This window comes from Gobio gobio (assembly GCF_949357685.1).
Source record: "Gobio gobio genome assembly, contig: scaffold_118, whole genome shotgun sequence".
In the NCBI taxonomy this organism is placed as follows: Eukaryota; Metazoa; Chordata; class Actinopteri; order Cypriniformes; family Gobionidae; genus Gobio; species Gobio gobio.
In genome coordinates, this window is record NW_027645769.1 from 138243 (window position 1) to 164086 (window position 25844).

Genomic DNA, 25844 nt, shown 5'->3' on the forward strand with positions numbered 1-25844 from the left:
TGATTGCCGCTTTCAATATATTGCAATATATTGGAAAATATAAATATTAAATCCCATATATGGGAATATATATCGCCTAATGTATTACATGATATTTTCCAATATACTGCAATATATTTTTGATCTGTCACATGTGGAACGAGAGATTATGGTTGTGGGTGTGTGTGTGACTCCTCCAGTATTTAAAAGAGGTGACGCAGGTTTGATTCTGACACTGCATCAGCGACTACAGCAGAAGCAGAGTTTAACCTAATACCGTATAAAAGCTCCTCTGATCTCAGAGCTGCGCTTGATGTGTTTCCTCTTTTCTGCTCATCACAAGGTAATTCAAACTTTATCTTAATTCTTCAGATTTGTGCTCAAACCTGTATTGCACATCAATCATGAGCTCATGTTAAACTTTAGCCACCGTATTCTTTTAAACAGATTAAACACAGGCAGAACTGATGAGAAATGAGAACATATGAGCATCTGCAGAATAATCCAACGACAGAGAGAGAGAGAGAGAGAGAGAGAGGGACTTTTAACATGTCTTTAATTAACAATCCATTAACTCATAATATAACCACACTTAACACATTACTTTATAATTATATATTCCTCAATAAAAGCACATTAAAAAAAATAAAAATAAACATCAGCTTTTACAACAATACATCACAACCTCCCTCTTCATTGGGTTGACATAAAATATTTCCAACACCCCATAAAAGAAGAAAGATTCAGTATCATTCACCATTTCATAATACTTATACTCCATAACTAGCCTACTTTTTACCAGAGCTCTGAACATGTTCAAAGGATCATTATCACTATTAAACAACATTTTTCTCTTTCTTGTTAACCAAATTGCCATTTTTGCCTGACCAAATAAAACATTTATATATATATATATATATATATATATATATATATATATATATATATATATATATATATATATATATATATATATATATATATATATAATAAATATATATTTTATTTGAGGCACTTTATTTTGGTCCAAAAATAAAGAAACCATTTGTAAAAATAAAACCAAAATTATGGCTCAAGTCTCGTAACGCATCATGAATTCCAAACAGCCTTGGACATCCAATAAATATATGAAAAACTTTCTGGAAGACCACAAAACAAACACTCTTCTCCTTGCAAAGGATTTAGATGAACTTTAAAACAGTTTGTTGCTAAAATACAATGAGAAATCCTCCATTGCAAGTCCCCACTTCTTTTTTCAATCGGTTCAATTCAATTCAATTCAAATTTATTTGTATAGCGCTTTTCACAATACACATTGTTTCATAGCAGCTTCACAGAAAGTGCATTTCATAAATGTACATTGAAAAATGTTAGAAAGAGAATGTTAAAGAAAAATGTTAGGATAAGTTAATCAATCATGTATTATTTTAGGCCATAACAACGCTGGCGTTGAGTCGTCTCTTCACAGGTGTCGAGTCGTCTCTTCACAGGCGTCGAGTCGTCTCTTCACAGGCGTTGAGTCATCTCTTCACAGGCGTCGAGTCGTCTCTTCACAGGCGTTGAGTCGTCGTCTCTTCACAGGCGTCGAGTCGTCTCTTCACAGGCGTTGAGTCGTCGTCTCTTCACAGGCGTTGAGTCGTCGTCTCTTCACAGGCGTTGAGTCGTCGTCTCTTCACAGGCGTTGAGTCGTCTCTTCACAGGTGTCGAGTCGTCTCTTCACAGGCGTCGAGTCGTCTCTTCACAGGCGTTGAGTCATCTCTTCACAGGCGTCGAGTCGTCTCTTCACAGGCGTTGAGTCGTCGTCTCTTCACAGGCGTCGAGTCGTCTCTTCACAGGCGTTGAGTCGTCGTCTCTTCACAGGCGTTGAGTCGTCGTCTCTTCACAGGCGTTGAGTCGTCGTCTCTTCACAGGCGTTGAGTCGTCTCTTCACAGGCGTTGAGTCGTCTCTTCACAGGCGTCGAGTCGTCTCTTCACAGGCGTTGAGTCGTCGTCTCTTCACAGGCGTTGAGTCGTCGTCTCTTCACAGGCGTTGAGTCGTCGTCTCTTCACAGGCGTTGAGTCGTCGTCTCTTCACAGGCGTTGAGTCGTCTCTTCACAGGCGTTGAGTCGTCGTCTCTTCACAGGCGTTGAGTCGTCTCTTCACAGGCGTTGAGTCGTCTCTTCACAGGCGTTGAGTCGTCTCTTCACAGGCGTCGAGTCGTCTCTTCACAGGCGTCGAGTCGTCTCTTCACAGGCGTTGAGTCGTCGTCTCTTCACAGGCGTTGAGTCGTCTCTTCACAGGCGTTGAGTCGTCTCTTCACAGGCGTTGAGTCGTCTCTTCACAGGCGTTGAGCCGTCTCTTCACAGGCGTTGAGTCGTCGTCTCTTCACAGGCGTTGAGTCGTCTCTTCACAGGCGTTGAGTCGTCGTCTCTTCACAGGCGTTGAGTCGTCTCTTCACAGGCGTTGAGTCGTCTCTTCACAGGCGTTGAGTCGTCGTCTCTTCACAGGCGTTGAGTCGTCTCTTCACAGGCGTTGAGTCGTCTCTTCACAGGCGTCGAGTCGTCTCTTCACAGGCGTTGAGTCGTCGTCTCTTCACAGGCGTTGAGTCGTCGTCTCTTCACAGGCGTCGAGTCGTCGTCTCTTCACAGGCGTCGAGTCGTCTCTTCACAGGCGTCGAGTCGTCGTCTCTTCACAGGCGTTGAGTCGTCTCTTCACAGGCGTTGAGTCGTCTCTTCACAGGCGTTGAGTCGTCTCTTCACAGGCGTTGAGTCGTCTCTTCACAGGCGTTGGGGCATCTGAAGTCTCCATGAGAGGCTGGATACAAACTGGAGCTGACGAACTAGTTACCTCGGGACTAGTGTCCCGAGATAATAACAGAAAAGCAGTTGGGAGATAATTAGCATAGCTGCTGTTCAGAATATTAATGCTGTTGGTGCGATTTAACTGTAGTATAAAATGTATTTATAATGTGAATGCTTGGCTAAAGAGATGCGTCTTTAATCTAGTTTTAAACTGGGACAGCGAGTCTGAACCTCGAACAATATCAGGAAGACTATTCCAGAGTTTAGGAGCTAAATGTGAAAATGCCCTCCCTCCTTTAGTGGACTTAGATATCCTAGGAATGACCAGAAGCCTCGAGTTTAGTGATCTTAAAGAGCGCGATGGATTGTAGGGCGATAAAATATCCGTTAAATATACTGGAGCTAAACCATTTAGGGCTTTATAGGTCAGTAGCAATACTTTGTAATTGATACGGAACTTAATAGGTAACCAGTGTAGAGATGATAAAATTGGTGTTATATGATCATATTTTCTTGACCTAGTAAGAACTCAAGCAGCTGCGTTTTGGACTAACTGTAGCTTGTTTATTGATGATGCAGGACAACCAGCTAATAAAGCATTACAGTAATCTAGTCTCGAGGTCATGAATGCATGAACTAACTTTTCTGCATCAGAGATAGATAGCATGTTACGTAGCTTAGCAATGTTTCTAAGGTGGAAAAATGCCGTTCTTGTAACATATGAAATATGATTTTCGAAAGACAAGTTGCGGTCTAATATAACACCCAGGTCTTTTACTGTAGTGGATAAAGTGACAGGATATCCTTCCAAGTTAAAGTTGTATTGTGAGAGGTTTTGTGGGCAGTTTTTTGGACCAATAAGTAATACCTCCGTTTTATCTGAATTCAATAGCAGAAAATTACACGTCATCCAGTGTTTAATATCATCAACACATACTGTCAGTTTAGATAATTTTGCGTTTTCATCTGGTCGTGATGAAATATATAATTGAGTGTCATCAGCATAACAGTGGAAATTAATTCCATGTTTTCTTATAATATTACCAAGTGGCAGCATATATATAGAGAATAGCAGAGGGCCTAACACGGATCCTTGCGGCACCCCATAGTCTACTGATGTTATCTTTTCCCCATTTAGACAGACAAAATGGTAGCGGTCTGATAAATACGATCTAAACCAGTTTAATGCCTGTCCCTGAACACCAGTGTAATTTTGAAGTCGATCTAATAGTATTTTATGATCTATAGTATCGAACGCAGCACTAAGATCGAGTAGAACTAGTATTGAGATACAGCCTTGGTCAGAAGCTAGAAGTAAATCATTTGTGATTTTAACGAGTGCGGTTTCTGTGCTGTGATGCGGCCTGAATCCTGATTGAAATTTTTCATAGATATCATTTTCTTGCAAGAAAGAGCACAATTGAGTGGACACAACTTTTTCTAGTATTTTAGACATAAATGGAAGATTTGAAATTGGTCTGTAATTTGCTAGGTTATTATGATCTAATTGTGGCTTCTTAATGAGAGGTTTTATGACTGCCAACTTGAATATTCTTGGAACATGACCTAAAGATAAAGACGAGATAATAATATTGAGAAGAGGCTCTTCCACTACAGGTAACAACTCTTTCAGTAGTTTAGTGGGTATTGGATCTAATAAACATGTTGTTGGTTTAGATGCAATGATAAGTTTGTTTAGCTCTTCCTGTCCTATAGTTGTAAAGCGGTGTAGTAGTTCTTGAGGGGCGATAATTGCGGTTTAATCATAAGACTTCATTAATGATTGTACATTTACAATTTTGTTTCTGATGCTTTCTATTTTGTCAGCGAAGAAGTTCATAAAATCATTACTACTAAACTGTAACAGAATATTTTGCTCAGGCGATGCTTGTTTATTTGTTAGTCTAGCCACAGTGTTAAATAAAAACCTTGGATTATTTTGGTTATTTTCTATTAGTTTGCGGAGATGCTCAGCCCTGGCTGCTTTTAGGGCCTTTTTATAACGTGACATACTATCTTTCCACGCGATTCTAAAGACCTCTAAATTAGTTTGTTTCCATTTACGCTCTAAGTTACGAGTTTCTCTCTTGATAACATGTGTAGCACTGTTGTACCATGGTGCTTTAGTTTTCTCTCTAACCTTTTTTAATCTAATTGGTGCTACAATTTCTAATGTACTAGAGAAAATGGTGCTCATACTGCTAGTCATTTCCTCTAGTTCATCTGTTTGTTTGGGTTCACTGAGCAGCTGAGACAGATCAGGTAAGCTATTTGAGAATCTATCTATAGTGGTTGGAAGGATTGTTCTGCCTGGTCGATAACGTGGCGCAACATGACAGATTTCAGCAGTACGCAGTATGCAAGTTACCATGTAATGGTCAGTGACATCATCACTTTGCGGTATAATATCTATATCGGTTGGGTTGGTTCCATGTGATATAATTAAATCTAGTGTGTGATTAAGACGATGAGTGGGACCAGTGACGTTTTGCTTGACCCCAAAGGAGTTTAATAGATCTGTAAACGCAGCCCCTAACGCATCATTTGTGTTATCTACGTGTATGTTAAAATCTCCAACAATTAATCCTTTATCGACGTTGACCAATAGATCTGAGAGAAAGTCTGCAAACTCTTTTAGGAAATCAGCATAGGGCCCTGGAGGTCTATATACAGTAGCCAGGGCTAGAGATAATACGGATTTCTTTCTTACATCTAAGAGCGTAACATTTAGCACTAGTACTTCAAACGAATTAAACCTGTGACCTGTTTTCTGGGTAACATTTAGAATATCTCTATAGATTGTTGCAACACCCCCGCCACGACCAATCAGACGGGGCTCATGCTTATAACAGTATCCTGGTGGAGTAGACTCATTAAGACCGAAATAATCATTTGGTTTAAGCCAGGTTTCAGTAAGGCAAAGTACATCGAAACTATTATCTGTGACCATTTCATTTACAATAACCGCCTTAGGTGTGAGCGATCTAATGTTTAGAAGACCTAGTTTTAGAAATCGTTTTTGTTCACTAATATTGCGATTTTCTGGTTTAATCACAATTAGATTTTTCCTAGATCCTACAGTAGATTTAAAGGGGTGGTAAACCACGATTTCACTATTCTAACTTTAGCTAGCGTGTAATGTTGCTGCTTGAGCATAAACAACATCTGCAAAGTTACAACGTTCAAAGTTTAAAGCAAAGGGAGATATTTGCTTTTAAAGAAATCAGTTTCTAAGAACTACAGCAAACGGCCAGCAGGCGACTACACACATTCCTCCAGGGTTGGTGACATCAACAGGCTCAATATTTACATAAACCCCTCCTCCGAGAAGATTAAATAAGGGAGGGTGAGGCCATTTTGTATCGCGGCGCTGTTGTGGTATAAGTTAGTTAGGCTGGAGTGTTGTTGCCGTGATGCCGAGGAAACGCTGTTATATTCATCCGGATTGCAGGTCTGGGGTACTTGCTCTGTTCAGCCTTCCTTGGGACGGGGGTGCGTTGCAGAGCGTTTAACATACAGCATGTATATGCACGTGTGTTTGAGTCAGCGGGGAATCAGGCGCTCGCAGGGCTCCCTGCAGCACATATAACAGAGGAAAACATCCACCGTCTTCGCGATTTCAATGCCGGATTTGCACAACGTCAGCTGCGTGAAAAAAACACTGCCGGTGCGTGGATACATGACGCGCGCGCTGCACATTTCACGGAGGACAACACAAACTTCCACAAACTTCGCGAGTTCAATACAGGATATGCACAACGGCTTGTCCTGAAAGCTGGATTTACAAACAGAAGCTGTTTACGGGCCACAACCTGTAAGTCTGATTTATATTTCATCGATGTGTTTTCCTGTAATAGGTTGTAGCAAGGAAGTAAACAGATGACAACACTGTTCTGCAAACCAGTCTGTTAAATGCTCATTCATACTTAACGTTATCCGACGAACACCTAACATTACAAACACTAACGTTAAAATCTCAACAGCGAAGCTGGCATTAGTGTAAATGATTCTTTGATTAGAGCCTCTATGTATTGTTTATCTTCAGGCATGCTAAACATGGTTCTATGTGTGATTTGGCTAACTTACTAGTTAAAGCCAGTGCTTAGTGTTCGTTTTGGGTTAACGTTAGTTCTTGCGACAGATATTTGGCTATAATCGTTCTAAAAATACAAAAGTTAAAGTGCCATTCAGTAGCGATCATTATAGATCCGCAGTCTTTACTCTTGAGGACTGAACAGGTTCTGTTCGATCATCTTCACTCAAATGTTCTGGGTCTGATTAGGGCTCATATGGTTTTATTGACGCCGACCAAAGCACAGCCTCCAGGTAAGGGGCGTGACGTTTCCGACAACCGTGCACTGCGGTTAGCGAATCAGAACACACTAGGCCAGCTAACCAATCAGAGCCCACTGCGTATTTTTGAGGGACTGGCTTCATACAACCCGGAAAGCATCAGACCGTTTTACAAGGAGGGACAGAGCAGTGTAGAATAAAGGTCAAATATATGAAAAATAAGGCAATTTTTTTTAAAACGAAGCATGAACACATGTTACAGTGCACCCCACAAACACAATCAAGCCTTCAAAAGAATGTGTTTTACCACCCCTTTAATGTTTGACCTCACTAAACGAGGAATAGACACAGTTTCTATATAATGTTCTACATTGGTACTTATGTCAATTAAGTTAGGACAGCAAATACTGTGATTTGGACTTTGACTTACTAGTCATATGATGGTGTGCAGCGCTCTGGAGATGTTGTCCGACATAAGAGCCGCTCCGATTCTGCTGGGGTGAAGGCCATCAGGACGGAAGAGCCTAGGTCGCTCCCAAAACAGATTCCAATTATTTACAAAGAGCAGCTTCTGTTCATTACACCATGACATTAACCATTCATTTAGAGCAAATAATCTACTGAACTTTTCATGTCCTAGTCGGTACGTGGGAAGCGGTCCAGAAACGACGATCGTTGCTTCAGGCGATGTTCTGCGCACCGTCTCGATCAGGCTCCTGTAGTCCCTCTTCAGAACCTCCGTCTGTCGCAGCCTGGTGTCGTTCGTTCCCGCGTGCAGCACGACAGCTCCGATGCGCTCGTCACCGTTCAGGATCCCGGGAACCTGCGCAGCGACATCGAGAACACGAGCACCAGGAAAGCAGTGAGTGATAACCTTGCCTTTACCTGAGGTAGCGTGGACATACTGGACGATGGAAGTACCGATGACCACAGCGTCGCGTTCCGTCTCGCGAAGAGGGGAGAAGCGGTTTCGGGTGGAGATCTCGAAGACCGGGAGGGGCGGAGAGGTCCTAGCTCTGGTCCTGGCTCGCGTCTTCCGCTGTGGAAACACCCAGGGTCCATGGTGCTGTGTCGGTGCCGGAGTGAACGAAACCAGGGATGATGATCGCGTCCTGGGTGCTTGGGTCCTGTGCAGAGAAACACACGAAGTAGACGAGGTCGGAGTCAAAATGTTAGTATCCACTGACTTGTGAGCATCGGCGCGTGATGTTTCAAGCGCCGTTTGCCGCTCTCTCAGCACAGCTTGTCTGTCTAGAAGGCCGCGAATCTGCTTCTCCAACGACTCGGTTGCTTATAAAATGTCCTCCAACACCCTTTTGGAGAGGCACCTGACTCAACAAAATCAGTCCATTTAAAATTAGTCTCTGGAAGATCCTTCAATGCTCTTATATTTAGATATTTGACACAAACAAGATAAAGTGACTTCTTTGATATAGTGTCAAAGAGACCAAGTTCAGGTGTTGTAAAAGAAAGTAATCTTCCATTAGCCTCCTGCCAATCTCCTACATTTGCAACCCCACTGATGCTGGGGAATATATTCTCAACCATCTCCGCTTGCAATGGTATTTCAGGAAAAGACTCCTGTATCTCAGATAATCATTTTTCAACCAGAATGAATTCCAATCCTCATGGCCAAATTTTCGACAGAAATCCATCGGTCCCTTACCCGAAGATGACCGACTTTACATATTCCTGCTTTAACTAGGCTTGTGCAGACACCTTTAGATTTCAACATCACACTTGATAAAATAGGATTAAAAAGTAAAGGTTCTTCAAGAACCCACTCATGAGTTATCTCAGCCAGCTCTCTTTTAACAATGAATATTTGCCATACATTTAATACTGATGCATAAAAAGAAGAGAGCCCATTAAAATCCACTTCCTTCAAAGTCATCAAAAATAGGTGTCTATCCAAATTCATCCATCCCACTCTTTTTAGCAATGCACAAGCTATTTCTATCCAGTTCTGAGACTTATGATAAAGGAGTCTTTGTGCAGTCTGGAGTCTAAATGCCGCTACTTTGGACTTAAAGGTAGGGTAGGTAAGATTTGGTTAAAAAACTTTTTTCCAAATTTGTTTAAACTTTCTTTATATATCAATACATAATTAAAATGTAAGTACTCTGAAAAAGAAAGTATAAAAATTGAGTGTCTGTAGACCTCTCACGACTGTTTGTAGACAGCTCATTATTTCCATTCACTCCACCTTCTCCCTTCTGGGCTCTTTCCAAAGCCACGCCCCCAAAACACATGAACACGCCCACCGCGATCAGCTCAGCTGGAAGACGCATTATTCACCTGAGACGAGCGGAGAAGAAGTGCATGCAGTGACAATGACATCATGTCAGAATCACATGTAATAAAAAAAATCTAACTTTATCATTATGAATATAAACAAATAGTCTTTTAGTACTCACTATCAAGCTAGAATAACGATACTGGTAAAGTTTAAAATACACACACAACACAGTGTCTACGACACACACAGATACAAGATAAAAACATCAGTAAACATTGGTAGAGTATATAAAAACAAACCAAGGGCCGAAATAAATGTGCAGGTAAAGTTCCCAGTGAACATGGTAAAAGAGTTTAGACAGAGGGTAGCAGCTAAAGCTAACTTAGTTCTAAAAAAAGTTCCTGGATGCAGTGTACTAGCTTTTACACATGCATTTTGTTATCTAAAGTTACATTTTGCGAAATTCAACACGACAGCGATCAACTTGAGCTAAGCATATTGAGTATTTATCATCTCTACTAATGGTTCGCTAAGTGTATAACATTGTAACTTGATGCTAAGTAATGTTATGTTAGCTACATGTGCTAGCTACGTGTGCTAGTGAGACATGCTTCATGAAAACATAAACCAAAAAAATGTATAATCAAAATGAAAGATTACCTGTCCAGCAGAAATACAGCCTCTTGAACTCCTCAAATCAAACGGGTGCGCCAGGGTTGCCAGGTTTTCACAACAAAATCCGTCCAATTGCTACTCAAAACTAGCCCGAAACAAGCCCAATCGTGTTTCTCCGGTAAAAATCGCATTTGGGGGGTAAAATATGTGTCTTTTTGGTAGGGCTGCCTACTAAAATTCGCACATCCCGGGGCAAATTATCACATAATTGGGGTCGCTTCAACCCGCGGACATGAAAAACAGCTGTGGCAACAGTTTTGAAGTAGCCCGACTTGGCAACACTGGGGTGCATGTGGGCGGATTCTGGAGCAAAAGCGGTGGTAGTCATGGTAACGAGAGAGAGTGACAGTCGCCCAAGCCAATCACTTGTTTTGGCCTGAACGAAAATAATGAGTGGTGTTTATTGCAGTTTAAAAAGTCTAGAGTCACTCGATTTTTATACTCTCTTTTTCAGAGTACTTAAATTTTAATTATGTATTGACATTAGGGGTGTCCCCGACTAATTATTTACATATTCGAATAAGAATTGTCGAATCTCTCTATAGTCGACCGATAGTCGAATCATCGAGCCCGATCTCACGAAAATGCGTATAAATAATACGAGTGTGCAATCTCGTGGAATGTATACGGCAAAATGAGTTTTGGCGTGCATGGTACGGCGTTTTTTGCGTTCATATGATACGCACTTTATGGCGTATTATAAGTGCGATTCCCCCCACCCCCTACCCTCACCCTACCCAAAAGCGTGTCATATACAAGCCATAAAATGCGTATCATATGCATGCGAAAAACTGCGTAGCATATGCACGCCAAAACTCATTTTGGCGTATATTCCACGAGATTGCACACTTGTACTATTGATACGCATTGTCATGAGATTGTGTTGGATCATCTATGTGTGTGTGAATGGATTGGGAGGGGCACGACAGTCAGCAGGCGGGTAAAACAATTTTTATTTTATTTTACACACTCCACACAGCAACACCTTTTAATAAAGCGACCAAAACTGCCTGCCAACTGACAGACGAACTGACAATGGCTTTCTTATTTAGGTTAAATAAAATGTATTGTGGTTGATAAACATTCGTAAAATGTTTTCTCATAATATTTTAAAGCCGCGATCGAAATACAGAACATCACACAAATATATAAAAGCACATTTTGATAAATAAACCACAAAAAAAACCTGCCTAGAGAGGAAAAGAACACACCGACTGCAGACAGGATTTGCATTTCACATTTTGCGAAATTAAATTAAATCGGCAAAATTGCTGTGCCAGCAGTGCAGCGCAACATCGAGACAACGAAAAACAATAAAAATCATTAATTTCAGAATTAAATTAGAACAGAATATACATTTCTAATAATAAAAAATAAATAAAAATGAAATAAAGTCAGAATCAAGTCACATGGAGCATAATAAATGTGTGCAAAATGCCAAAGTGCAGGGGAACATAATATATATAAATAAAACACAAGCCACAGTTAAATTAAGTAACCCTGAGTGATCAATAAATGAAATAAAAATAAATAAATTATTAAAACAACGAAAGTTTTGCCAGAATTGTGAAATTTCTCTTTTTAACTGCCGAAACAACAATAAACGCTAAACTGGCAGTTTTTGTTCACAGCAAATTAAAATTAGAAACGGCTGAAATGTTTGAAAACACTTGTACCCTACCCGATCAAAAAAAATCCATTCTTTCACTCTGCTTGTGTGCGTTTGAGTCTTTTCGAATTGTGTGCGGGGAAAACCAACTTATTAATGTTGGCCGGCTGCAGTGCGCTCTTAAACTTGCCCGTTTTAAGTGGAAAGCCATGTTTGTTGTTGGACATGAGCTGTTGGCACAACTTGCATTTAACTTTTTTTGGATCATCTTCAAGATTCAAGATTCAAGAGTTTTATTTGTCACATACACAGTTATATACACAATATACAACTGGCAGTGAAATGTAAACAGGTCCGCTCCATGGACAGTGCAAATAACAGTTACAAGAAATTAAAATAGAAATAGAATAAAATTAGAATAAAAAGTATTAACATAAGTAGAATTATAAATAAATCAAGTAAAAGATAAAAATAGGAAATAAGATAAAAATAAAAATATAAAAATTAAAATATAAAAATATAAAAAAAATAAGTGGATATGATAAGTGAGATAAACTGTAGACTTAGAAATAAGTGGTTAACATAAATATATATATATGTATATATAAAGAAGTATAATGTGCAAGGTTTATTACAGGTTGTTACGCAGTAACAATAGGAAAGTAAAGTGCAGTGCAATGGCAGTATGTGGATGTTAATGTATAAACTGGATGTTTATGCGTGTGCGGGGTGAAGTGAAGTCACGTGACTGAGTTCAGGAGTCTGATGGCCTGGGGGAAGAAACTCCTCCTGAGTCTTTCAGTCTTTGCCATCAGGCTACGGAAGCGCTTACCAGATGGCAGCAGGGTGAAGTGAGAGTTTGCAGGGTGATTAATGTCTCTGATGATTTTGGTAGCTCTACCTCTGCAGCGTTTGGTGTAGATGTCCTGCAGAGACGGGAGAGCTGAGCCTGAGATGCGCTCGGATAAGCGCACCACTCTTTGCAGGGCTTTGCCATCGTGACTGGTGCTGTTCCCGTACCACGCTGTGATGCACTGAGTCAGGACACTTTCTATCGCCCCTCGATAGAAAGTTTTCAGGATGGCTGGTGAAACCCTGAATTTCCTCAGCTGGCGCAGGTGGTACAGTCTTTGCCTGGCTTTTTTCACCTGTGTCTGGATGTGTGTAGTCCAGGTCAGATCCTCGGAGATGTTCACACCCAGGTATTTGAAGCTGCTCACTCTCTCTACCAGTGTCCCGCTGATCATGAGAGGGGAGTATGACCGATGCTGTCTCTTCCTGAAGTCCACAATCAGTTCTTTGGTCTTGTTAACATTCAGAGAGAGACAGTTGTCCTGGCACCATGATGTCAGTTGCTCCACTTCGTCCAAGTATGCCGTCTCATTGTTGTTGGAGATGAGACCCAGGACAACAGTATCATCAGCAAACTTGATGATCGAGGTGGAGCTGTGTGTGGACAAACAGTCATGGGTGTAGAGAGAGTAGAGCAGGGGACTCAGCACACAGCCCTGTGGAGCTCCAACACTCAGGGTGATGGAGGTGGAGGTGAACTGGCCTACTCTCACCGCCTGGGGTCTGCCAGTGAGGAAATCTTCAATCCAGAGGCAGAGAGAAGAATTCAGGCCTAGATCCAGGAGTTTGTGTGTTAGCTTAATGGGAACTATGGTGTTAAAGGCTGAGCTATAGTCAATAAATAGCAGCCTGACATAGTTCCCACTTTTGCTGTCGATGTGAGTGAGGCAGGAGTGAAGGACGTGAGAGATGGCATCTTCAGTCGATCTATTGGGACGATAGGCAAACTGAAGAGGGTCCAAAGTGTCAGGAATGGAGGAGCAAATGTTGTTTTTAATGAGTCTCTCAAAGACCTTCATGACTAAAGATGTGAGAGCCACTGGACGATAGTCATTTAGGCAAGAGGGTTTGCTGATCTTAGGTACAGGGATGATGGAGGATCGTTTGAAGGAGGTGGGGACAACAGATGTAGCAAGGGACTCGTTAAATATGGATGTAAAGAGCCCTGCGAGCTGATCAGCACAGGACCGCAGAACACGACCTGAAATACCATCCGGCCCAGCAGCTTTCCTGACATCCACATGTTTGAGTGTGGATCATCTTTTACCATTTCAAAGTGCATCCACACTTTAGAGTTTCTTATTCCAGACATTGTTAAGTATTCCCTGCCGCCAAGATGCGCCTCGTCTGTCACGGATCAGGGAAAGTGATACTTAAAATCTGTCACAGGGGTGGTTGGATTTACACACACACACACACACACACACACGCGTTAAAAATATTTATTGAACGCTTCTTACTTTTCACGTTTTTTTTTTTTACAGCATCATCATAATTAAAGGCTGTATATAACTTAATATAATCGTACAAAACCAGTAGTTATGTGTGAAATTAGACATTGAGCACCCCCCATATTGCCAAAATGGTATGATCCTCGTTTCATAACACCCGCGAAGATTCGACTGTGAGATCTGTGGTCGAATCAGGCTCCGGATATCGATGCATCGAATCTTCGACTATTCAGGGTCACCCCTAGTCTGATCATTTCTGTATTTTCTTTGATATATCGATCTCTCCTGCCATTGAAGCTAGATCTGTCTCTGTCAGAAAGAGATGCTTAAATCCGTAACTTTTTTTGGGTTAAAAATTATCCAAAATCCATTTTTGAGCAAGTACATAACCAGCCACTGTTCAAAACGATCTCCTTAGCCCCATTCACAATGGTAAGCTTGTAATAATGTGTTATAGTTAGAGTGGGACTGGTGGATTTCCACGGGACATTCAAGCACGTCATGTCTGTAGACACATCCTTAATAACAGCGATGAAATGTTTAGACCCTTACTGATCAGTAAATCTAGCGTGTGTCCACGATCATGTGTGGGTCCGTGTACATGCTGAGTCAGATCAAAAGTGTTAAGATCAGTCATGAGATCTTTTGCTGGACTGGATTGTCAATGTGAATGTTAAAATCCCCAGCAATAGCAAACCAGTCATACTCAGAGGAGACTGCGGATAACAGCTCTGTAAAGTCATCAATAAAGGCTGGAGAGAATATCGGAGGCCTGTAAATAATGATCAGTAGAATGCGTGGAGCACCTTTTAACACAATACCCAGATATTCGAAAGATGGGTAATCACCAAACAACACTTGCTTATTGATAGATATCTTTAAATAGAGCAGCTACTCCTCCACCTCTCAAGACAGCCGGAACTTTAGACAGGAAAGAAAGTCAGATTCTGCAGTTTCAGTTATAAACAGGAAGTATTGAGGTGGAATGCTGTTGACGGCGAATGAGGAGTTTAACACGGTCTGACATTCTTATACCATATAAAACTCCTCTTTCTAAACTGACTGACGCTCTTCTACTTTATAAAGCTTGTCTTTCTGAACTGACTGACGCTCTTCTACTGTATAAAGCTCCTCTTTCTAAACTGACTGATGCTCTTCTACTGTATAAAGCTTGTCTTTCTGAACTGACTGATGCTCTTCTACTGTATAAAGCTCCTCTTTCTAAACTGACTGACGCTCTTCTACTGTATAAAGCTTGTCTTTCTGAACTGACTGATGCTCTTCTACTGTATAAAGCTCCTCTTTCTGAACTGACTGACGCTCTTCTACTGTATAAAGCTCCTCTTTCTGAACTGACTGACGCTCTTCTACTGTATAAAGCTCCTCTTTCTGAACTGACTGACGCTCTTCTACTGTATAAAGCTCCTCTTTCTGAACTGACTGACGCTCTTCTACTGTATAAAGCTCCTCTTTCTGAACTGACTGACGCTCTTCTACTGTATAAAGCTCCTCTTTCTGAACTGACTGACGCTCTTCTACTGTATAAAGCTTGTCTTTCTGAACTGACTGACGCTCTTCTACTGTATAAAGCTTGTCTTTCTGAACTGACTGACGCTCTTCTACTGTATAAAGCTTGTCTTTCTGAACTGACTGACGCTCTTCTACTTTATAAAACTCCTCTTTCTAAACTGACTGATGCTCTTCTACTGTATAAAGCTCCTCTTTCTGAACTGACTGAAGCTCTTCTACTGTATAAAGCTTGTCTTTCTGAACTGACTGACGCTCTTCTACTGTATAAAGCTTGTCTTTCTGAACTGACTGACGCTCTTCTACTGTATAAAGCTTGTCTTTCTGAACTGACTGACGCTCTTCTACTGTATAAAGCTTGTCTTTCTGAACTGTCAGACGCTCTTCTACTGTATAAAGCTTGTCTTTCTGAACTGACTGACGCTCTTCTACTGTATAAAGCTTGTCTTTCTGAACTGACTGACGCTCTTCTACTGTATAAAGCTTGTCTTTCTGAACTGTCAGACGCTCTTCTACTGTATAAAAGCTCGTCTTTCTGAACTGTCTGATCTCAGAGCTGCGCTTGATGTGTTTCCTCTTTTCTGCTCATCACAAGGTAATTCAAACTTTATCTTTAATTCTTCAGATTTGTGCTCAAACCTGTATTGCACATCAATCATGAGCTCATGTTAAACTTTAGCCACCGTATTCTTTTAAACAGATTAAACACAGACAGAACTGATGAGAAATGAACACATGAGAACATATGAGCATCACAGACTGCAGAATAATCCAACAACAGAGAAAGAGAAGAATGCTGAATAAAGTTACAATCTAATAAACTAAGACGCAGATAGTCCAGGCAAAGTAACGTTTTACGATGTTTACAACGAGCGCTTTTTTTCTTTCTATGAGGTGTCCAGAACAACATACTAAAAGTCCTAAGAAATCCTAGTTGAGGAAATATGTTAAAGTCTCATCTATCCGAGATGTGTGCCAGTAAGGCCACTCAACAATGCACCCCAATGGGGCTATTTTTTCCCTTTACTCCTATCAAAATTAAACTTTATACAATGAAAGTACCCATACACAGTTTTTTTGTTTGGTTTTACAAGTTTCTTTGAAAATGAATGTTCGCCCCCATACAGTGATACTAGAGCTTTTTCACCTGCTGCAATGATGATGCCTTTCCCATATTTTCCAGTGACTGGCTGAACACCTTAGCTTGTTCCAGAAAGCTAGTGTCATTCTTTACTTGTTTCAGTGCCATTTAATGTCATGCTGCGAGTAAGATTGTGGAATCAATTCCTAAGGTCAATATAAGTATTTTGTGGCAAGTGACTTCAAATGTATTGTGTGTATGCATAGGTAAACTTACTGGATGGACATGAATGTGTTAGATATGTTTTCTACTTGAGACTTTAGTTAATTAGGCATAGTGCATAGCTCATTTGATCTTGCATATTTAAAATAGATTTTTCAAAGAAACTTGTAATATAAAAATGTTTACTTTTCATGGCTACTTTCATGTACATTTACATTTGGCAGACGCTTTTATCCAAAGCGACTTGCATTGCATTCAAGGTACACATTTTACATTTTGTCAATTCTTGCTTTCCCTGGGGATCGAACCCATGACCTTGGCGTTGCTAGTGCCATGCTCTACTGTTTAAGCTTTCATTGTGTAAAGTTTTGTTTTGATAGGAGTAAAGGGAAAACATAGCCCATTGAGGTGTATTGTTGACTGGTCTTACTGGCACACATCTCGGATTGATGAGAATTGAACTTTTTTCCTCAACTAGGAATTCTGAGGACTTTTAGTATGTTGTTCTGGACAAAAAATTTTTTTTCAATGAGTTCTATTTTTGACTCCAAAATGAGTTACTTTGCCTGGACTGGAGTCTGGTCATCATCACCTTCACTGTTTTGATTTCAGCAAATCAGCTCGAGCATCGCATACATTGTGATTAATACTCATGAGCTCATCAACCCTTAGTGCGGTTTATATTGTTAGTGTTTTTTATTTTATTGACAAGCAAAGCATTTATGAAAAATAGCAACACAGTTAGAAACTATAGCCAACATGCCACAGATATACATCTTTAGTGAAACATCTATTCCCTTAACTGATTATCTATTATAAATTCCACAACTAGTCAACATTTACCACAATAAATAAAGAGCTTGCAGGATGATACTTCCCCTCTTTATCAGTCATTTTAGTGTCTGTTTTAGCTCACACTAAACAAAAAAAATATTGTCTAAACATAAGATTTATAATTTAAACATAATAAACATAATTTTAACATAAACAAATTAATCAACTTAATGTGATTCATATATGCAAGTCATACATAAATGTAACGGGTCAGAGTTATGTAATTGTATTGATAAACTGAATGTGATTCATATATGCCAGTTTTACGTAAATGAAACAAGTAAAATGTATGTAATAGCACACAGAAAAACGCCCATGTTAAATTAACACTTCCTAGTGTTCATGTGTGTGCTCACTACTGGGTTAAAGTACCATTGAAGCATTGTTAAAGTTAATTAGATAATTGAGTGATGATTGAGCATTAATGATGAACACTTGATAATAATGAGCAGAATCACTGACAGAAAGAGAAACACAAGAACTACAACTGACTTCAGCCACAGCCTTATATAAAATCAACTGAAGATCAAAGAAGACATTTAATCTCTGAAGATCTCAGCAGATGAGGATTAAACAACACAACAAACAGCCTTACCAGCTTCACACATTAGTAACCAGACGGATTATATTTTTGTCATTTCAGTTTGAATGAAAATAAGAGTTTAATTTAAATTAAATTATCTCCATGCTGGAGATCAGTGTTTGCTTTAGTTGGGCTCTTGACCCTTAACTTTAACTTTAGTTTTTTCTCACGCTCCTTTAACTGTGTGTTTGTAAAGCACATTTGTTATTGCAAGGGAATCCAAGAGAATATGTTATCAGGTGATGTTGACTATTTATATATTGATGATGACATCATCATGTGGCTGAATCACTGATCTCATTCAGAGTCTAATCCTCTGGTTTCAGTGGTAATGTGTTACTAGTTTTGTTTTATTCACAACACGAGTTCCAGCACTGTTGTGGTAATCGAATAATATGCAGGATTTAAATCTACGGCATTCCTTAGATACACACAGACATCAAGAATCCATGTATGAATCTCAACAAAGGTGACAATCAATGAAAAGCTTCATGCTGCAGTGCATGTTGGGTACCACCAATAACCCCCCCCCCCATGTGTCCCAGCATGCATTGCGGCATGAATAAATTATGCATCTGAATTGTGACAAATTTTCTTTGATACTTACTAATTGCTTTTACTTTTCCTGTTTTTGTTGTGACATTTTAGTTGCTTCTTTTGTGTTCAGAGTTGATCTGTTTATATGAATTTTCTTGATTGTCACCATTGTAGAGATTCATACACTGATTCATGATGTCTGTGTGCGTCTCAGTAATAGGGCTGGGACGGTTACCGCATTACCGCAATACCGCGGTCACGTGACGTCTACCGCAGGTCTGAGATCGTCACCGCCATCACCGCAAAAAAAAAAAAAAAAACATTGGCCTGCCCATGTGTGCACGTTGTGTCTAATTCCATGGATTCATTGATTCTAATGACATGGATTGTGTCTAATGACTTGTGTGTCTTATATGGATTCAAGTTTTTCTAAACAAAACATAAAAGATGGAGCAAATCCGACCTTTCGCGAGTTGGGAGCGCAATGTTCCATTATAACATTCCATTTGTACCTGTGTAATGTCTTTTAGCCTATAATTTGAATTTAATTTTACTAAAGCATAAAATACAGGCGCATAAGCAGGACCTCAGTTTTTAATTGCACGTGCTTAACACAATTCTCTCACATGGTTGCGCAGCCGACAATAGCGGGTATGTAGATAGAAGTCATGAAAGCAGGAAAAAGAACGCACCGCCCGGGCCATGGGTTTGTGTCGAACGCTGACCGATTTCTCCCATAGCTGGCAAAAAAAAAAAAACGGCTTCAGAAAGAACAAACTGAGCTGGACCTGCCTTAGTACTGGTAAGTTTTTACTCTCTTCCAACTCTGTTTGGGAAAGATTGACTACAAATAAGCTGGGCATGCGAAATTTCATTCAATATAATCAATAAATAATCTATTGTAGGCAATTAAATATAAGTTGGCTGCGATTCTGAAATTCCAATTTCATTAAAAGGCTATCGAAAAAGATATCCGTCTGGCAGGCTTACAATCACAGTAGTGTGCAACACTTTATTAAATTAAATAGCCTTCATTAAATATTTGAACCACTGAGACAAAAGCGCACACGAGATATATAAATTAATATGAATATGTAAAAATATGAAATATAAATATAAATAATAAGTAATAGGCTATACAATCATGGTAGTGTGAGCAGCGACACTTTGTAAAATTAAATAGCCTTCGTTAAATAGCACCACTGAGACAAAAGCGCACACAAGATAGGCATATAGCCTATATATAAATTAATATAAATATGTAATAATAGGCCTAATATAATATAATAATATAATATTTAAAAATTATTTATGTAGGCCTAATATAAATAACATAAATATAAATAATTATATATATATATATATATAATTATTTATGTAATATAAATAACATAAATATAAATAATATATATGTATGTGATATACAATCATTAGCCATAAAAAGTCTTCGTTAAATAGCCTTGAACCACCGAGACAAAAGCGCACACCACACGAGATATGTAAAATAATATAAATATGTAAATGTTATAAAATATAAAAAATAAATATAAATAATAAAAGCAGCATAATATACAATCAAGGTAGTGTGAGCAGCGAGTGACTACACTTTGTTAAATTAAATAGCCTTGAGCCTTCGTTATTCTTCATTAACCACTGAGACAAAAGCGCACACAAGGTGTAAATTGTAAATGTAAATTAATAGCCTGAATATTTTAAAATATGTAATATAAAAATATAAATACTATAAATATAAATAATATATTAGGCTATATTATATGGGCGGGTGTGCGCGAAAGTCGTTATAGTTTAAGTGATTGTTTGATGACGACGACTGTAATCTGAAAGTAAAAATATGGGAAATAAATAAATAAATAAATAAATATTACTGATCAATACCGATAAATAAAAATGTTTGTTTGTCTTTGTTTATGCTGTTCCATCATCAAATCTCTCAGTCGTGATCTGATCTGCTCTCTCAGGAAAAAATATGAAGGCTGGGATGTAAACCATGGCCTAGTCTATATTTCGTTTTGCCAGCACTTTTTTTTTTCCAGATATCATTCCATTTCTGTTCTAATTGTTCCTGATCTAAACGTGAAAAAATAAATGTAAAATAAACATGTTCCTTATGTTCAATTGCCTGCGCTGGTGTGTGCGTGTGCGGCCGTGCGCGAAAGTCGAGCGGGAGCCCTTTAAAGCGGTTTACCGCTGAACCGCGGAATTTCTTGCTTTTCAATCGCGGTAAGAAAAAATCCATACCGTCCCAGCCCTACTCAGTAATGCTGTAGATTAGAACCTTTTGTGCACTATTTTTTTGTTATCTGCATATTATTTTAATACCACAACCATCCTGGATCTTGTGCTGTAGAATCACATGGCTATTATTATGAATATTAAATTAATAACACATTACCTCTTTAACCAGAGAATTAGGCTCTGCATGAGATCAGTGATTCTGGCCACTACAAATAGCCAACATCACCTGATAACATTTTCTCTTGGATTCCCTTGACATTTCACATGTGCTTTACAAACACGCAGTTATAGGAGCCAGAGAAAAACTAAAGTTACAGAGTTAAAGGTCCCATGGCATGGCATTTTTCTATTATTTTATAATGTTTCCTGAGGTGTACTTATATTGTTAGTATGACTTTTACATCATAAAATGTCATAATTTAGAAATAAAAGGCATTTTTTCAATATTGCTGTTTGCCCTGTGGCTGAATGCCCTGCTTCAAGAGGCGTGTCTACTGTGAGACTTCAGTAAAAACGCCCACTGTTGTGATTGGCTGTCATCTTTGTATTTTAAATGAGCGGAGGGGGCGTGGTTTAACAAGGTCTACGAGGCACGAGCTGCTGCCAGAGAGACGATGGACCTGAGTTCACTTCACATCAGTTCTCAGCATGTCTGAACTGTTGTAGTTACAGCATATACTTCAGGTTATTAGTCTATTTCTAGTCGGAGGGGCTGTCACTCATGTCAGAAAGTTAGTAACTTTAGTAAATTATGGATCAGCGCTGACTGGAGACGCGAACCGTTTAGAACGATTCAGTCCGATTTAGTGAACTGATTCGGTTCACTAAAAAGAACCGGTTCAAAAGAAAGATCGTTCGCGAACCGGACATCACTAACGTACCAGAGACGGAGATCAGCGATTGCTAACAAAGTTATTTATAGTAACTACTGAGTTATGAGAGCGATGTCAGTCAGCGCGAGTTTATTGTGTTTGTATCTGAGAGTTTTGAATAAACACGAGTCCCAGTCACACCGAGTCCGTCTTCATCATTATTACCAACTTTGTAACACATGCAAAGTACCATTACAGCTGTCGAGATGAACGAGTTACGAGTAAGTGTTGATAATAGCATTATTTTTAAAATAAAATAAAAGCTTCAGTGACGCGCGTTGAGTACACAGCGCAAACAAAGACACAACAGCAGTAATCGAATGTAATCCAGTTTATTGTGGGGAAAGCTGGCTAGCCCGGATATGCTCACGCTTACCCCCCTTCTGCTTAATCTCACGCCACGTTTGGTGCCTCCGCTGTGGGCCAGATGCAGGACTGGGGGTCGGGGATGTTGAAGGCCACCGGCCAGTGCAGCCCGAGCTTCGGCGTGTGTGAGGCTGATGTTGAGCAGAAACTCATGACTGTATGCACATTTTAGAACCGATAGACGCGACGAGGACGTACATTTGTTTCTCTTTCCTTCAGTGATTCTGCTCATTATTATCAAGTGTTCATCATTAATGCTCAATCATCACTCAATTATCTAATTAACTTTAACAATGCTTCAATGGTACTTTAACCCAGTAGTGAGCACACACATGAACACTAGGAAGTGTTAATTTTTAATAAAAAGTTTCATTTACGTAAAACTGGCATATATGAATCACATTCAGTTTATCAATACAATTACATAACTCTGACCTGTTACATTTATGTATGACTTACATATATGAATCACATAAAGTTTATTAATTTGTTTATGTTCAAATTATGTAATCCAAACGTTTGGAAAATGTATATGCAATTCAAATACATAATTCTTATGTTTAGGCTTTTTTTTGAGTGCATGTTGGGCTTTCTCTGTAGTGTTTTACTGCATTCTCAATAGAGTTCAAATGGGTCGCACATTTTATCATCCAAATCCTTACGCTTGCCCATTTTTCCCGCTTCTAACACTTCTTTTACATGTTAATTGCCATTAGTTAGGAAAAGCCAAAATAACAGTTTGATAATGCATGATGGTTTACTGTGTGAAGCGTCTCATAATTATTGTCCATAAACATCAGATTCTCAAACACACTCCACCAGAGTTTAAAGTTTATACAGAATTAAACTTTCAGAAACGCCTTCATGTCACTGAGATAAAGTGTGACAACAGTCTGAGATCACACATCATCTACACTGAAAAAAATGGTGTGTTGGATTTACATGATTTAATCATGTACATCGGTTCCACATGATTCAATTAAGTTAAACAAACATAATTTGTTCACATAATTTCAACATAATGGAATTAAGTTATTTTTTTTAAGTAACCAAATTGAGTAGTCTCACAATGATTTTAATATGGCTCCCTAACAACAGCGGTGCACACGAGGGCTTAAGATCTAACCTCTTTAATCAAAACACGTTTAATTTTGTATATTTGTGTTGTCACTTGAATGATCTATAACACAGTACTCAGTAGCTTTCATTATATTTGCCAGCAATAGCACATCATATATGTGCTAAGTGTGAAATGCTCTTTAATGACATGAGTCAGTCCACAGCCTAAGCAATCGCTCCGCTCTTCTCCACTATGGTAACCCAGTGTAATTTAAATGGTTCGAATAATTCCAACATAATTAAACATTAAACACTAATAAACAATATAAAGTCTCCCCCTTTTTCTCATTTTGCCCAAAAACACATAAAATAACACTTAATTTCAACAATTTTACTCTAGTCGTCAAGTCCCAAGCAAAGCATGCTGGGAACTACAGTTTCAGCAAAAATCATTTTCGAGTACTTAATTGCTTCACATTCACCCAAAATAATTTACTCTAGTAAATTGCACATTTTAGAGAATTACATTAATCGAAAGCAATGAAATCATGTTGAGAAAAGAAACACAAATTTGTTGCGTAGATCACAAATAATACGATTAAGTAAATTGGACAACATGTGTTTTCCTGTTTTTTCAGTGTACTGACACACAGGATTTATCTGAACGCTCTTCATATTCACACGTCTTATTGCCGTCATTTAAAGATGAATGGATTAATGGACCCTCTGGACTGGAGATGATGTGTGACGGACCAAATCTGAAGATCCAGAAACAACAGAACAACACAAATCATGAGAGCAAAGAGAAAAACTCTCAATCTGAAGAACTAAAGAAGAAAAGATCCATGAGACTTTATCGTCAGGACAGTCTGAAGCTAAGAAGACCAAACTGTGAGTATTTTAAGATGAGTTTAGGTCATATAGAATGCATATTTATACAGATATTAATGTCTTGTAACACACTGTAATGTTTATTCCCTGCAGTCTCTCATGATGAACCTGTAGAAAGTCATTCACCGACAGACACGGACAGATGAGATATAAACCACTGATGGACAGAAGAGACTGAAGAGAAGACCAGAACAAGAGGAGAGATGAACATTATTGACCAATAATAATAATAAAGACACACACGGACAGATGAGATATAAACCACTGATGGACAGAAGAGACTGAAGTGAAGACCAGAACAAGAGGAGAGATGAACATTATTGAGCAATAATAATAATAAAGACACAAACGGACAGATGAGATATAAACCACTGATGGACAGAAGAGACTGAAGAGAAGACCAGAACAAGAGGAGAGATGAACATTATTGAGCAATAATAATAATAAAGACACACACGGACAGATGAGATATAAACCACTGATGGACAGAAGAGACTGAAGAGAAGACCAGAATAAGAGGAGAGATGAACATTATTGAGCAATAATAATAATAAAGACACACACGGACAGATGAGATATAAACCACTGATGGACAGAAGAGACTGAAGAGAAGACCAGAACAAGAGGAGAGATGAACATTATTGAGCAATAATAATAATAAAGACACAAACAGACAGATGAGATATAAACCGCTCATGGATTCGCTCCATCATTCCCAGAGACTCTCTACAGGACGAGAATGATCTTCACACACACTGTTCCTCACGGATCACACACATTTGACCTGAAGAACATCTTGTGTGTGTGATTTATGTTCATGAGAGTGATCTATATGGAGAAAACACTTTTACTGCTGAAGCTTTATATATATCCGTTCTATGAGAGAAAAGCAAATCACACACAGCAAAACAACATCAAACTGAAAGTCAGATGGATTTTGGTGTTTAATGTGTCAGTGGTGAAGAAAGAGCAGTAAAGAGCGCCATCTGGAGGACAACATGAGCCACTGCAGAATCACTGAATGATCTCATTTTGTTCTTCCGGGTTGAAAAGCAACGTCACGGATGTGAGGTAGAAGCTCATGAACTTTAGTTTCCCTACAGATTCAAGATCATCTTTACAGTGAAATCAGAGAGTCCTAACTTTAGAGGCTTTAAAGTGAATCTGAGTTGGGTTTGGGTTAGGTGTAAATCACTTTTCAAAAGCTGGACAGTGCTGATCATTCTGGATCCGGTCCCTTGTCCAAGCTCAGATTGGAGGGATTTCAGGATCAAACGAATCCCTTGAACACCAACATAGGGTTAAAACGTCTGTTTATTTGACTAAAGATGTATTTTCAGTGTCTACTTCTAGTGTACTTCTATCAGCACAGTGAAATAAATACAGGGAATGAACTAATAAATGTATTGTGTCTCAGTTACTGGTGTTTGTTAGACTGAATCAGTGTCATTGTCACACGCAGGGCCAGCCCGTGGCATAGGAGGAATAGGCAAATGCTAGGGGCGCCACTCATCCATAGGGGCGCCAAAATGTATTACTGATACTATTTTATTCATATTAATTTGAAATATTACCAAATAAAGTAAAAAAAACAAAACACTTAACCAAGTCCCCCGCCTCTTCCCGGTCCACCTCATCGATCTCCCGCCGAGCTACTTGAAAGTGCGTCAGAAATATAACGCGTGATCAGTTTAACGTTGGGGGGATTTGTTGGGTCGCGTCGCCTCTCGCCGCATC

At 39.2% G+C, this 25844-nt stretch overlaps 1 protein-coding gene across 1 annotated transcript; it reads left to right on the forward strand.

Annotated features, from left to right (window-relative positions):
• Window positions 1-204: 204 nt before the first annotated feature.
• On the forward strand, window positions 205-25504 carry LOC307122359 (uncharacterized protein). The gene is made up of 3 exons (XM_079846350.1): window positions 205-322; window positions 23855-24107; window positions 24201-25504. Exons 1-3 carry the CDS (start codon window positions 293-295, stop codon window positions 24251-24253), a joined length of 336 nt encoding a protein of 111 aa, XP_079702476.1. The 5' UTR covers window positions 205-292; the 3' UTR covers window positions 24254-25504.
• Window positions 25505-25844: the final 340 nt, after the last annotated feature.

Excerpts from the sequence above, each read along its gene's own strand:
- LOC307122359 (XM_079846350.1), top strand. The coding sequence starts at position 293 with ATGTGTTTCCTCTTTTCTGCTCATCACAAG. Across the intron at positions 323-23,854 it reads TCTTTTCTGCTCATCACAAG|TGTACTGACACACAGGATTT; the intron begins GTAATTCAAACT and ends CTGTTTTTTCAG. Across the intron at positions 24,108-24,200 it reads GAAGCTAAGAAGACCAAACT|TCTCTCATGATGAACCTGTA; the intron begins GTGAGTATTTTA and ends TATTCCCTGCAG.